The 14158-nt window shown below is 42.9% G+C and overlaps 1 protein-coding gene across 2 annotated transcripts in view; it reads right to left on the bottom strand.

Moving 5' to 3' along the window:
* Nucleotides 1-14158, bottom strand: part of LOC311426332 (spindlin-Z) — an 85461-nt gene that overhangs the window by 17442 nt on the left and 53861 nt on the right. For both annotated transcript variants that reach the window (XM_084502777.1, XM_084502778.1), the window contains one exon: nucleotides 14036-14084. In XM_084502777.1, coding sequence (XP_084358903.1) covers nucleotides 14036-14084 — 49 coding nt within the window. The remainder of the gene's footprint in view (nucleotides 1-14035; nucleotides 14085-14158) is intronic.

Raw genomic sequence — 14158 nt, 5'->3', positions numbered from 1 at the left:
TTCGCCTGCCCTGACCCCTCCTTTAGATTGTTATTTACTGGCAGCTCCATAGGAGCCCGCTTATCCTCACCATCCCCATCAGACAAAGGCGTGCGGTGCACAGCAGCCCACAGGCATGTCACGTTGGCTACCTTTTCCAAAACCACTCGCACCGACCCATACGTCGGAAATAAAGTCAGCGCCTCTTTGTTCCCGATGCAGGCGCTATCAAATAAATCCCGTCCCACCATTTCTAAAACGGTCTGTCTCAGGCAATGGACAGGAGACTGCCAGATTCCAGCATGTCACCCAGAACAAGAGGGACTGTACGTCCTTCTTTCGTAGTGTTATCCCTACTTCCTTGGCCAAGGATTTAACAGTACTCACCATCTCATCGACTCCAGGCCCCATGGCCACCCGCGTACCTAGCACGTACGCACCACGCCTAACTCGCGCCAACCGGTTTCACGTTGAGAATTGTATCACGTCGGGGTCACCAAATGTCAGATAACCCGACCGAAAGCCCCGGGACAAACGGACACAACAACCAGCGTTCTGTGCCGTAAGCCAACTTATTGCTGCGTGACATTATCTTATATAGTGTCAAAGCCTCCCACCCAGGAACCCAGGACCCCTCCCACTGTGCTCGCAGGCACCCCCAAACACTTCCCCTCGTGCACGCAGGCACAACCCAGAATAACCCCACATCGGGCCTTATGTATCCTCTTCTTCTCGGATTGAAGAAAAACATATCCATCTCCTTTTCAAGGCCAATAGGGCCTGGGTCAAAAGGCACGTTCAGGTCACCAAGGGGCGTAACAGCAAAGGTCTTTGATGGCTGTAGCAGCAGAGGGGCCAGTGGTGTAGCAGAAGGATCAGTAAACAAGCCCACAGCTCCCTCACTGTTTGGAAACCACATGTTTCTGACTGTGGCCCCACATGGCTCTTTAAGGCCTCAGAGATTGCTCGCCAGGTGCTGAGCAATCCCACTGCAACTTTGCCATTTTTAGTTGCAGAGTCCCACACCTTGACCTCAGTTTGGTCCCATATTTCAGGATCATAAACTGTCCAATTGTTAATAAGGAGAATAAGCTGTAAGATTACCAGGACAGTCTTTGTTTCTAAAGATGTATGATTCCCCATAATGCACAACTGCTTACCAGCGAGGGGCAGTTGTGTGCGTGGGTCCGCTTCTCTCAGCTTGAGCTTCTTCCCAGCTCCGATGTGCCTATTCCCAGCGACTTTCAGTACGAGCTTCTTTGAGCAGTTTGCTGAGCTTGGCCAAACCTATGAGTTTGTGAGGCCAAACCTCACTTCATGAGGTGATCAATGTCCCTATTCTTGTCCTGGTCCCTGTTCTGGTAGCCTGTTCCTTTTCATTCCTTCTTTCATAACTTCATTATATCGTGTTGTCTTTTTCTTTTTCTTTTTTTTTTTTCTTGAGGATGTAATAAAGACTGTATAAAGAATTTGTCTATCAAACCGGTGGGGGTAACCGGATAAGCTGTTTAACCTCTGTAACTTGACTATCTCCAACCGCCACATCCTGTTGAGCCAACAATTGTGATAACTACCTGCTGCAAGGTAACAATTGCAGTAACTGAAATGCCCAAATAAGGAAAGGACAATCAATCTGCAACGCAGAGGAAGACTATGACCTTCATCCCCATGACCATCAGAGAGCCCGTGAGGACCCCCTAGCAACTGTTTCCGCAACCGCAGAAGGAACCAGGATGTGCCACTCAACCCGGGACCACTAGACAATAAAAGTGGACCCTGGCAGGGGTAAGGCACACCGTTGGTGGAGCAAGAGACTCCCCAGCTGCCCAGCGCTGTTTTGCCTGCTTGACCACTTGCTTTAATAAATTCTGTTTTGATAAGTACAAACGACTTCTGGCTTTTATAACAAGGACAGGCTCCCCTCTTATACCCTTCACCCCACAGTAGTCCGTTTCAAAAACAACTTTTCATTGGTCAAACAACTTTGCATATAACAACAACAGCAAACACCCAGCAACTTCCATGCCTTAATGGCTGGAGAACAAGCAACCCCAGATTGCATGGAGTCTCCTGAATCACCCTTCTTTGTTCCCTCTAAACTCTTTTACATTCCTGATGGCCTCATCGTTAAGAGTCTGATGTTACCATCAACCACAGGGCTTTCCGACCCCCATGGCCACAATCCCACATCTCCCCCTTCTTTATTAATATCAACTATTTTCTTGACACGAATTATTATGCCATATATTACAGTAATCAAGAGGTCAGTTTGTTCCATAATTCTCAAAAACCCCAGGAAGTGTCATCTTGAACTACCTTATGTAAGATCTTGGTCTTTTCCAAATACTTTTTTGAGATCAGTCTCAATTCATCCTGCTTCATTTACATACATACAGCAACTAATATTTATTAAAGTGCATACTTCCCCTTGGGAGGCTAATAAAAGGTCTAGTTCCTAAAACATTCTTATTGATTTATAAGGCCTGCCATAGAGTATCTCAAAGGGGCTTCGTTTTTCCTTGGTCCTAGACCTAGTTCTAATTCTAGGAAGTGCCATGGGTAGCGCCTGATACCAATATGTTGATTTCTTGACAGATTTTAGCAATGTATTGTTTTATCAAATGATTCTTTTTTTTTTTTTTTTTCCACTTGGCCACTCACCTGTGGCCTATATAGAGTGCGTAGTTGATAATCAATCCCCAGCACTTTGCTGACGTGTTGGGTCAGTTCTGCAGTGAAGTGTGGTCCCCTTTCAGATGACGTTACTGAAGGTACACCAAAGCTCAGTATAATTTAATTCAACAATACTTTGGACACTTCTCTGGCTTTGTTAGTTCTACATGGGAATGCTTCTAGCCATCTGGAAAAGGTGTCTGTTAGTACCAATAGCATCTAAACCTCCCTTTTCTTGGGAGTCTGAAAAAATCTATTTGCCACTGTTTCCCAGGAACATTTCCCTTCTCTATTGTTCCCATTTGGGGTTTGATTCCTGTCTGTGGGTAATTTTTAAGACATATGACACCTGTCTGACAATGGTATACAAATTAGGTCCTATCCATGTCCTACTTAAAAACTGTTATAAAATTTCAGCTCCCCAGCATGTTTTATTATGTTCTCCAATTACCACCCAATATACATGGTCTGTTCTGAAAGTAGTAAGACTCGTTTAAAAAAAAAAAATATTCATGAGAATAGAACAAACAATTAGAATTTTTCAAAGTAGCACCCTTCCGCATCTACACACTGCTGCCAACGAGTTTTCCAGTTTTCGTACGCCTCCAGGAACACCTGGACCGGAATGCTGTTTAGCTCCCTCGTCACGGCCTCTTGAAGCGCCTCTACCGATGTGTGATGCTTCCCCTTGAGTGTCGATTTTATTCTCGGGAACAGAAAAAAGTCTGGCGGGGCCAAGTCGGGGCTGTAGGGGGGCTGAGGCAGCGTTGCCACCTTGTGCTGAGCAAGATACTCCACTACGCGGAACGCTGTGTGGCTCGGCGCGTTGTCATGGTGCAGCCGCCAATTGTTGATGATGGCTGGGCAGACACGAGCAATGCGTTTTCGCAGTCTTGTGAGGACTTCCACGTAAAAAAATGCATTAACTGTTTGTCCGGGTGGTACAAACTCTTTGTGGATGACTCCATGTCGATCAAAAAAGCAAATGAGCATGGACTTTTGCTTGGATTTGCTCATTCGTGCTTTCTTGGGGCGTGGGGAAGCAGGGGTGTGCCATTCTGTGCTCTGCCGCTTACTTTCCGGGTCGTATTCAAACACCCACGTCTCGTCACCGGTCACTACATTGTCCAAAAAGTTGGGCTCCTCATTCACATGATGAAGAAGATCCTGGCAGATCGCTTTCCGGTTGGCCTTTTGCTCCTCTGACAACACTAGCGGCACAAACTTCGCACACACTTTCCTCATGGCTAAGTTTTCTTTCACCGTCTCAAAAGATTGGGTTTGAGGAATGCTCAAGTCATCAGCAATCATTCTGATACTCATCCTGCGATCACAGTTCAGTAAATTTTTCACTCGCGACACATTTTCGTTGGTCTTGCTGTTTGAAGGGCGTCCAGAGCGGTCGTCGTCTTCCACTCTTTCCCTACCTTCTTGGAACAGCTTGTGCCACTCAAAAACACTTGATCTACCCATGGCAGCATCACCGTAGGCCTCCTTAATCATGTCGTGAGTCTCTTTGCCCGTTTTACCAAACTTTACACAAAATTTGATCGCGTATCGCTGCTCCAGTAAACGCTCCATGATTCTCCGTGACGAGGCGTTTCGACAGGTGTTCACAGTACAAGCAACCTGCTCTCTTCAACAGCTGACTGCCGATTTTTCCCAGCGTTCCCAATATCCCCCTCCACCGATCCTGCGCGCGCAGACCGCCTCTCGTCCGCCCATTCGCCCAGGAAAAAGCCAGTCCTACTACTTTCAGAACAGACCGTGTAATACAGTACCACAATTCTCTCATCATTTATTTGTGCTAAACCTGTAGGTAACATTTTCCCTTTACGTCTTCAATTAATTGCTTATCTATCTTAGAATATTCTACTTCATCTTCTAAGGCTTTTGTTAATGCCTGGTTTTCTGTTCCTGGTACTAGTGCCAAAATTTGACTCTCAGATGCCCGTTCTGCCTCCCCTTTGGCTTCTGCATCAGCCAATCTATTTCCTTCTTCCAATATCAGTTTCCCCTGTTTGATGTCCTTTACAGTGCATAATGGCAACTTTAGTAGGCAGGTATACCGCTTGGAGTAACTTCAGTATCTCTTCTGCATGTTTAATTGAGGATGATAAGAGTCCTCTCTCCTTCTGAATTGCCCCGTGTGCATGCACCACACCAAAGGCATATTTCAAATCTGTCCAAATGTTAATTCTTTTCCCTTTTGCCAGCTCAAGAGCTCTTATCAAGGCAATGATTTCCACCTTTTGGGCTGATGTTTCTTACCACATACCCTGTGAGGTAAATTCCCTGGCAGACGAAGCTGCTGCCATCTATGTAACAATCCTCTGCATCTTCTAGGGGTGTTTCCTTTAAGTCTGGTCAGCTGGAGTATACCGTGTCCATGGTCTTGATGCAATCATGAAGGGGTGATCTGGAAACTCTGTTACTAAGGAAAGTCTGGGTTCACGGTATTAGTGCCGAAAAAAAAAAAAGTGAACTAATAGTCCATTCCACGCACTCCTTTTCTTCTTCGGTAGCTATCAACAGGTCATCTATGTATTGCAGCAGTGTCCCCTTTTCCTGAAGGGGTTTTCCAAGCTTCAAGATCACAGGCTAACACAGTCCAAGTAAGCTGAGTTTTTCTTCATGTATTGGGATTTTCCCATTCAAAGGCAAAGAGTTTCTGGCTTTCAGTCACCATGGGCAGGCAGGAAAAGGCATCCTTTAAATCTAGTACCATGAACCAAACTTGACCGTTTTCTAATTTTGTCAAAAGTTTATAGGGGTTGGCTACTACAGGGTATAAATCTTTTGTGACCCTATTGATGGCCCTTAAGTCCTGGACTATACGATAGGTTCCATCTGCCTTTCTAACTGGGCCTATATGGAGTGTTATATTCTGACTCACATTCTACTAATAGTCCATATTTAAGAAAGTTATTAATTATTCCTTCCATTCCCCTTCTGTCTTCCACCTTTAGTGGGTATTGCTTTTGGCATACCTTGGGAGCATTTTCCTTTAAATCAATTTTTTTTTCAGTTACTATATTCTTTGCTCCCCCGGGTATTCCTGTAGCACAAACTCCCAGATACACTTGGTTCATAATTACATCCATTCAGCGAGTCCTGTCTGGAGCTTTCTCTGGACTCGCCAGGGATAGACTTACGAGTTTAATATGTTACTTTTATTTCCATTTTCCCTTGTTCAAAATAAATTTTTGCATCCAATTTTTCTATGAAGTCCCTTCCCAATAAGGGCCTTGGCAAATTTGATAAGTAATAAAATTGATGTATTACAATTATTTTTCCCAATTTAAATTTCAAGGATTGCAAAAATGCCTTTTCCTGTTGGCCAGTTGCTCCTATTACATTTATAGACTCAGCGTCTTTCCAGAATCAAATTTTGAATTAACACAGAGAAAGAAGCTCCCGTAAGCAACAAAAAAATCCAAGCCTCTCTCTTCATTCCCTAGCTTTATTTCAACCAGTGGACCTGCTAGGGTAGATGCCCCAGGTCTCCGTCATTCCTGTTCTGACTGTTGTAAATTTAAAGTGCAACCTAAGGCAATCCTCTTTTGTTTTTTTTTTTGTTTTGTTTTGTTTTGTTTTTTAATTATTTTTTTTATTTTTTTTTTTTTATTCCCCAAATGTCCTTCCTTCTTGCAGTATGCACACTGGTTCTGTCCTGTAAACCCTCCTAAAGTCTTTTCTTTAACTTTTTCAATTCCCCTTTTGCCCCCCTCCTTCTCTCTTTCTGTTGTAGTGCAGTCACTGTTTGCTGTGGCTATTACCTTAGATAACTTCTGTCCTTTGCATCTTCCCTATTCCTAATTGCTTTCCACGCTGCATTCAATAACCTTTCTGGGTCTCCCAAGTCTTGTCCTCCAATCCCTCCAATTTCTGTAATTTCTTGCTATTTCTGTAATTCTTGATATCAGGGGCCGATTGCCCTAGAAAGAGGCTAGCCATTTGCCTCTATTTGTCTTCTGAAGCCAGGTCCAAATAGTGTTTGTTTTTTTTTTTTTCCATTGCATTTCAAAGTTGGTATTGTATTTGGTAGGGGTTTTTCTTTGGACCTTGTTGGATACTACATATGTTTGGATGATTTATAGATTTATAGCTTTTGGAACCAGTTCTCAATTCCCAATTTAATCAGATTTTGGTATTTACATAACCGTTCATAATTTCCAGGGTGATTAGGATCTCAGTGGGGGTCAGTCAGAGGAATGCAATCATCTACAAAGCAGTCCAAATGGCAATCTGAGCTTGCACATGAACTCAGGCTGTTTTAAGAATTAGCTGGTTTTCTGATTCCATCATCTCAATCATCTCCCCCATCATTAGATCAATGTCTCCCCGGTCCAGATCCTGATTTTTTTTTTACTCTCTATTGAGTCCACCATTGGTTACAATACTTAATTAAGGTCTTACGATTAACATTTCCTCCAGGTGGCCCACCAATGTCCTTCCAATGGGCCAAGATACTACCAAGAGGGGTCTTTTTATAAATAGTACTCAAAATTCTTCCCATTATGATGCCTTTTCTCAATCTCTTACACTTCATCCGTCTCCAGTCATATTCCTCACAGAATAGCAGAATCACGGATCATCAGGACTCTGCACTCGCTTCGCAGCGATGCTGCGTCTCACTCACACAGCACAATCACGCAATCACACGAAGAGGCCCCTTACACCTTTGACTCAAGCAAGACAAAACAGCAATCACTACTACAAATAGTATCACTTATTACAACAGATTTCACAGTATAAATTGTGAATGTTAAGTGTTTTCTGTTATTCAATGTCAAGAACACATGCAGAGAAAAAGTGCCAAAACAAATCTAAAACGAAAACAAAGTACTGACTAAATCACATTGTAGGAATAGAAATGTTGTTTTTGCAGAGTTACATTGTTTAGAAGGAAGGAATGTGGTACTGAGATATGCTTACAGTGATAAGAAAGCTTAAGCAGGTGACCTTGTAAAATGCAGACAACCAGACTCCTTAGGACAATTAGGTGAAAATCACGGTGTTAAATCAAGTCAGATAAGTGAAGAAACATTACCACTTCAAACAGTAAAAATGGCAAAAGGAAATTGAAATTTGACAGGCTGGCTACTGAAGGCCATGCATTGTTTGTGAAGCATCAGATAGATTGTGAACCTGGATTACCCCCTCATTGGGGAAACAGGGGAGGGTCCTGTCATCAAAAAGTATATAAACTGTGTTTTGGAACTAGTAGGTGTGCTCTCCTGCTTGTGGGGCGCCCGCCACTGCAGTCGCGAATAAATTACTACTTCACTGAGATCCTCGCCTGAGCCTAAGTTATTGGCTATGGAGTGTTTCTCGCAATTTGGGGGCTCGTCCGTGATCCAGTCACCTACTGGGGAGCCCCACCGCCGCAGCAGCAAGAAGGCATGCCCCGCTGATTTCAGCAGTCCTGTGCATCGACGGTGGCGGTTCTGCGGAAAGCTGACAGAGGGCCCGAGACTGGTTAAAGAGGCAGGATCCGTGAAGCAGTGGGGAAGGGAAGAAGGTAGGCACTCCAGGTTTTTAAGAATTGATCCGGTAAGTCTGTGCACAGACCAAGGTAAGAAATATTAAGTATTGCCTTGGGGGTCGGGTGAGACTCTGCGTGATGTGTGAGTGAGGCGTACTTCTGTACGAAGCGAGTGTGGAGTCCTGATCCGCGGTTCCGTGGCTGTGTTTTGGAACTAGTAGATGCGCTCTCCTGCTTGTGGGGTGCCCGCCTTTGCAATCGCGAATAAATTACTACTTCACTGAGATCCTCGCCTGAGCCTAACTTATTGGCTACGGAGTGTTTCTCACAACATGGACTCCCAGTGACTAGTTCTACAATTGGTCCCATACTACTAGTCACTGGGAGTCCGTGTGATCTAGTAGTACTTTGTTTTGTAGATGTTCTACAATTGGTCCCATACTACATCCACAAAACAAAGTACTAACTAGATCACATGGTATCCCAGTGACTAGTAATACAGCACCCCAACATATAACGTCTTCTATGCTTTACAGGTACCTTCCAAACCAACACTATACCAACCAAGCAAAATTCTAAAAAGAATACCTTTACAAAAGATGGTATTTGTCTGTCCCCGTGGTGAGCCAGCTGAGGTGAGGAGTCCCTCTGAGAATCTCCCGGGGCATGCCTAGAGAGTCCTACATCTCAGCGGCTCCCACAGCTGAATAGACAGGGGCTAGGTCGCTGTTATAAATGAGGTCTCAACTCAACCTGAATTTTGTAATATTTATAAAACAAATATTTCTAAAAGGTATAAAAGGCAAGTAAACAGCACTGGGTGTGCGGGGAGTCTACGCTCCACCAACATGCACACGAGAACTTTGAACATTCTAAATATACAGAACATTGCTTTACATACTAAACACAAGTATGCCTATACATACGTACAATCAGGAAAGGTAACAAACAATCCTCCAAGTTCCATGACTTAACAGTCTCCATTTTCCATTCCTTTTCTTGATTACAAACAAGTCTCCATTTTCCATTCCTTTTGAACAATATGTCTTGCTTTAAGTTGTCAAGCAACTCGGTCTTCAGGCCTTATGTATCCCGTTCTTCCGGGATCGAAGAAAAGCATATCCATCTCCTTTTCAAGGCCAATAGGGCCTGGGTCAAAAGGCACGTCCAGGTCACCAGGGGGCGTAACAGCAAAGGCCTTCGATGGCTGTGGAAGCAGAGGGGCCCATGGCGTAGCAGTCGGGTCAGTAAAGGAGCCCGCAGCCCCCTCACTATCTGGCAAACCACATGCTTCTGACTGTGGTCCCACAGGCCTCTTTAAGGCCTCAGAGATTGCTTGCCAGGTGCTGAGCAATCCCACCGCAACCTTGTCATTTTTAGTTACAGTCCCACACCTTGACCTCAGTTTGGTCCCATATTTCAGGATCATAAACTGTCCAATTGTTAATAAGGAGAATAAGCGTAAGGTTACCAGGACAGTCTTTGTTCCTAAGGACGTATGATTCCCCATAATGCGCAACTCCTTACCAGGGAGGGGCAGTTGTGTGCGCAGGTCTGCTTCTCTCAGCTTGAGCTTATTCCCAGCTCCGATGCGCCTATTCCCAGTGACTTTCTGTACGAGCTTCTTTGAGTGGTTTGCTGAGTTTGGCCGAACCTATCTTCATGAGGCGATCAAAGTGCCTGTTCCCGTCCTGGTCTCCATTCTGCCAGCCTGTTTCTTTTCATTCCTTCTTTCTGCTTCTTTATTGATGACATAACTTCATTCTATCATGTTGCTTTTTTTTTTTTTTTTTTTTCCCCTCGAGGACAGGCTCCCCTCTTATACCCTTCTTCCTACAGCAGTTCTTTTCAAAACAACTTTTCATTGGTCAAACAACTTTGAATATAACAACAACAGCAAACACCCAGAAGCTTCCATGCCTTAACGGCTGCAAGCAACCCGAGACTGCATGGAGTCTCCTGAATCACCCTTCTTTGTTCCCTCTAAACTCTTTTACATTCCTGATGGCCTCATCCTGATGGCCGAGTCTAATGTTATCCCAACCACGGGGCTTTCTGACCCCCATGGCCACACTCCCACATCTCCCCCTTCTTTATTAATATCAACCATGTTCTCGACACGAATTACCACTCCATATATAACAATCCCTCCTCTTCTTTTTTAATATCATTAATTCGTGTCTTGTCTTCGTATTTGGCCAAGGCCAATTGAACCACAAGAGAATGCCTTCACAATATTCTCTGCAAGATTTATAAACAAGTTTTTAGCAATGGTTGGAATCCCATATCTAGAATATTTCACCCAACTCATTGTTTCACAGGGTGTATAATAATCATCATCACTAGCAGCATCACACACATCAAATTCAATTGATCAAAGTAGATAACCAATCCTCTAGGTATATTTCCCTCCTATTATTTCGATCACTACAATTAGCATCCAACGGGGGTAGCTATGCTCCGATATACTTCAAGTTCTTTTAAGCCTAACTTTCAAATCTCCAGGAGTAGACTCAATCTTCAAAGTTCATGTTATCGGTCCCTTTTCACCTGACCCATCCTGGAACCTTCAAATAAGTTCCAAATCCCTGGAACCCTCAAAGAGGTTCTGAATCCCTGGCCGAATCCCTGGAAGTTTCAAATAAGTTCCGAATCCCTGGAACCCTTAAAGAGGTTCCAAATCCCTGGCTGTGCCTGTGTCTAGAGGTGTCTTGCAAGTGGTTAACCCACCCACGAATTCCTAGAGCAATCGTTTTGGTCCTTCACCGGCCGAGTCCCTCACAGGAGATTGAAACCGTGGTTAGAAGACCTCCGCACTCACTTTGGAACTAAGTTCCATATATAACACTGCCCCTATTCGCATGCATACTGGAGTCCTAGGGTAGTCATCCTGTGTACTCTGGTGGTCTCTTGATGAAGGCCAGGAGTCTTCTAAATTCCTGACCCTTACTTTCTTTGACAGACATCAGCAGTCAAGCCAGTTCTTTCTGGTTCCATTATCTATGCACACAGTCTTTTACTCCCTTATCTTTGGGGTTGTTAACATACAATTGTGCTAGCTAAGACCTAGGAATCAACATCCTTTATCTCGTTCCCTGTCTCAATACTATAGACTATCAATAATATCACTGATAGGGGGATTGTGTGATCAGATAATTTTTATAAATGTTTTTTCCTCGATATGAGACACATTACTTGAGGGAGCAGTTTTAAATTAGTTTCTGTACTCCTTCAAAAACCATTATTCACTTCTGAAATTCATTTTCTTAGGACACTGGGATGGCCTCAAGTGAGAAGAGGTCAGTGGCTGCCCTGTCACAGATGCAACTGGTTCCAGCTGGCTTGGCAACATCTCCACCACAAGCCAAAGTTGAGCCAATCAGCAAAGTTGGTGGCGCCTTTGTGAAAACATAAAAGAAAGCGCAAAAAAGGCTGGACAGGCAGAGAAGGGGGAGGGGTGTAGGGAGAGAGCGGGAGCATGCGAGGGGGGTGGGGAGGGGGGAGAGAGAGGGAGAGAGCAAAGAGAACACCAAGTTTCAGAAAGGAGGTGTTCTATGGCACCAGAGCAGATATCTACACTGTAGTCCATAGAGGACTCATGCTGGAGCAGTCGGGTATTTCCTGACAGGAACTGTGGCCTGTAGAGAACCCATGCCAGTGCAGGGGAAAAGTATGGGGGGAAGGAATAGCAGAGAGCAATCCTTATGTACTGGCTATAAATACCCCTCCCCAATTCCCTGTGCTGCTTTGAGGAGGAAGAGAGGGTAGAGGAGTCTGGAGTGAAGTTGATCATGGGAAAGGAAAGGTATTATTTTAATGTTTGTTTCTTACAATTCAAATCCATTTTAATTGGCAATAAAATAATTTTCCCTAACTCAATTTTCCCTAACTAACTCAAGCCTCTTTTGCCTGCAACGGTAATTGGTAAGCAACCTCCTTTTTATCTTGACCCATGAGCTTTGTCATCCTATTTTCCACCCCTGCCCTGCTGAGGAGGGGAAGTGAACAGATGGATGGGAGTTTGGCCCTTAGCCAAGTACAACTTGCCACAATAAGTGTGAAATTCACAAGGGATAAATTCAGTGGTAGTTGAAAGGATAAAAGCTAAGAGACTACTGACTGATCTGACAGCTTCATATTCATCACTACCTATTGACATTGACAGAGCTCACATAAGAACTGATCTTTTGCAGCTGACCTATAACCATGGGAACCCCTTCCAAAAGAGTCAGTAAAAGAGTCAATGGTTAACTAACATATTAGTTAAGAAGAGTTCAGAAAACTAATCCACACAGCTCATTTCATCACTTCCTGAGTTCCCCTGTTCCATCCACTTGGCTCCTCCCTTCCCTGTGAACTTTCTGAACCTAGTTTAGAAGTTTTTGAAGGCCCTATGGCCTTCAAATGCCAGTAGACTTGTTCCTCTTTTTCCTTTAAATGAGCAATGTAAGAGTCATCATAACTAAATCAACTATAAAGTATGCATTACTAATTCATGGTTGGCTACAACAGCTCAGAGTAGCATCGGCATACATTTTTACATAGGCATTCATATCCCACTTGTTTAGTATAAACATGTCTACAGCACTACTTACTGTTACCTGTTCATTTCAAAAATTTAAGTAATGAATATCAAGTATAAACAACTCTATACTAGTCTCTCATTCTTAGAGAAGTCAGTGAGCAGCACACAAAAAGTCATCTTGGTTTGGTACAAAACAAAACCTTTACTAAACAATTCTAAAACAGATTAGGCTAAATTAACATAAAACTCAGTTGGGTGCTTAAGTTAAATGCCTCAAAATCATGTGACATAGGATCACAAATTAATATGCCCCAATAAAAGCCTTTATGCTAACAAATATACAACCTATTTAGCTATTTGAATAAGTGTATATCAACAGAGCAATAAAGACAAATCTAGCCACCCTCAAGTACAAAAGGCAACCCACCTCTGATAGTCTTCCCATCATACACTCCTTTCTCTGAGCGGTTGAAAAAGAACAAGAGAAATTAAGTTTTAACCAACTCTACCTGTCTCTAAACAAATAAATGTTTATCTTTGCCTTGTAAAGAGATAGACAAGAGTGAATAGTGAAGAGTTGGTGAAAGGGATTACAGCAGAGCATTATGTGTTGTGTCTGGGAAACAATACTAATTCAAATATGTTAATCATAGAAGATATTCCTGCCAGACAAATTGCTTTGTATTGATGCATGTCGTATAGCACCACTATAGTAATTCATAATTAAAATATAAGTAGCAGTATCTTAATATTTCACCTTTCCCCAGCTTATTTTTAGTTCTCCAACTAGACATTGAGCCAGTTGCAACATCTAGCTGTTAGACACTAATGTCAAACATGTCCAAGCTATTACCTCTGTATTCTCATACTCATCATTTAGCTGCTACTATTTCAAAATGTAGTAGAGAGAATAATACGTGCCATGAATGTATAGGATAAGCAAGTATCCTTCACACACAAATAGCAGCCTTCTATAAGAAGTGCTTCAGTTTGTTCTTTATTAAAAAAAAAAAAAAAAGTGAAAAATCCTTTTCGAAAACTAAAGCTGTAACAAATCCTAGAGTACACGTACTCAATTTCTGGCTTGCAGTCTCTTGCATCTGAATTCCAGAGTAAATTACAAAATTGTATTCACAGGATAATTTCTCTCAGAGTAACATTCAAAACAATATTTAGAACTCCACCAATGGTGTATCCTTTCCCACCTCCCTCCCAAAAGAATTTAAGTCTGACTCTACACACATACACTGGCTGAATACTACTCCACATGATTTTCAAGAGCAAAGTGACTGGAACAATACAGATATATTTCTAGAATGGAAATTCCAGTTATTGAGAACTATTCTTTAGTAAAAATATTAGCAACTTACTTGTGGGAAGTTCTTTTCTTCATCATGCTGGCAGAGACTCCTGCATGACCTACAATATAAATAATGAAATTATTGAAAAATAAAATGTGTTTATACACAATGCCAAAAAGATATCTTACAGAA

Source organism: Aythya ferina (assembly GCF_964211825.1).
Source record: "Aythya ferina genome assembly, chromosome: W".
Classification (NCBI taxonomy): domain Eukaryota; kingdom Metazoa; phylum Chordata; class Aves; order Anseriformes; family Anatidae; genus Aythya; species Aythya ferina.
The sequence above is the reverse complement of the archived record's forward strand: the minus strand, read 5'-3'. Positions and strand labels throughout refer to the sequence as shown.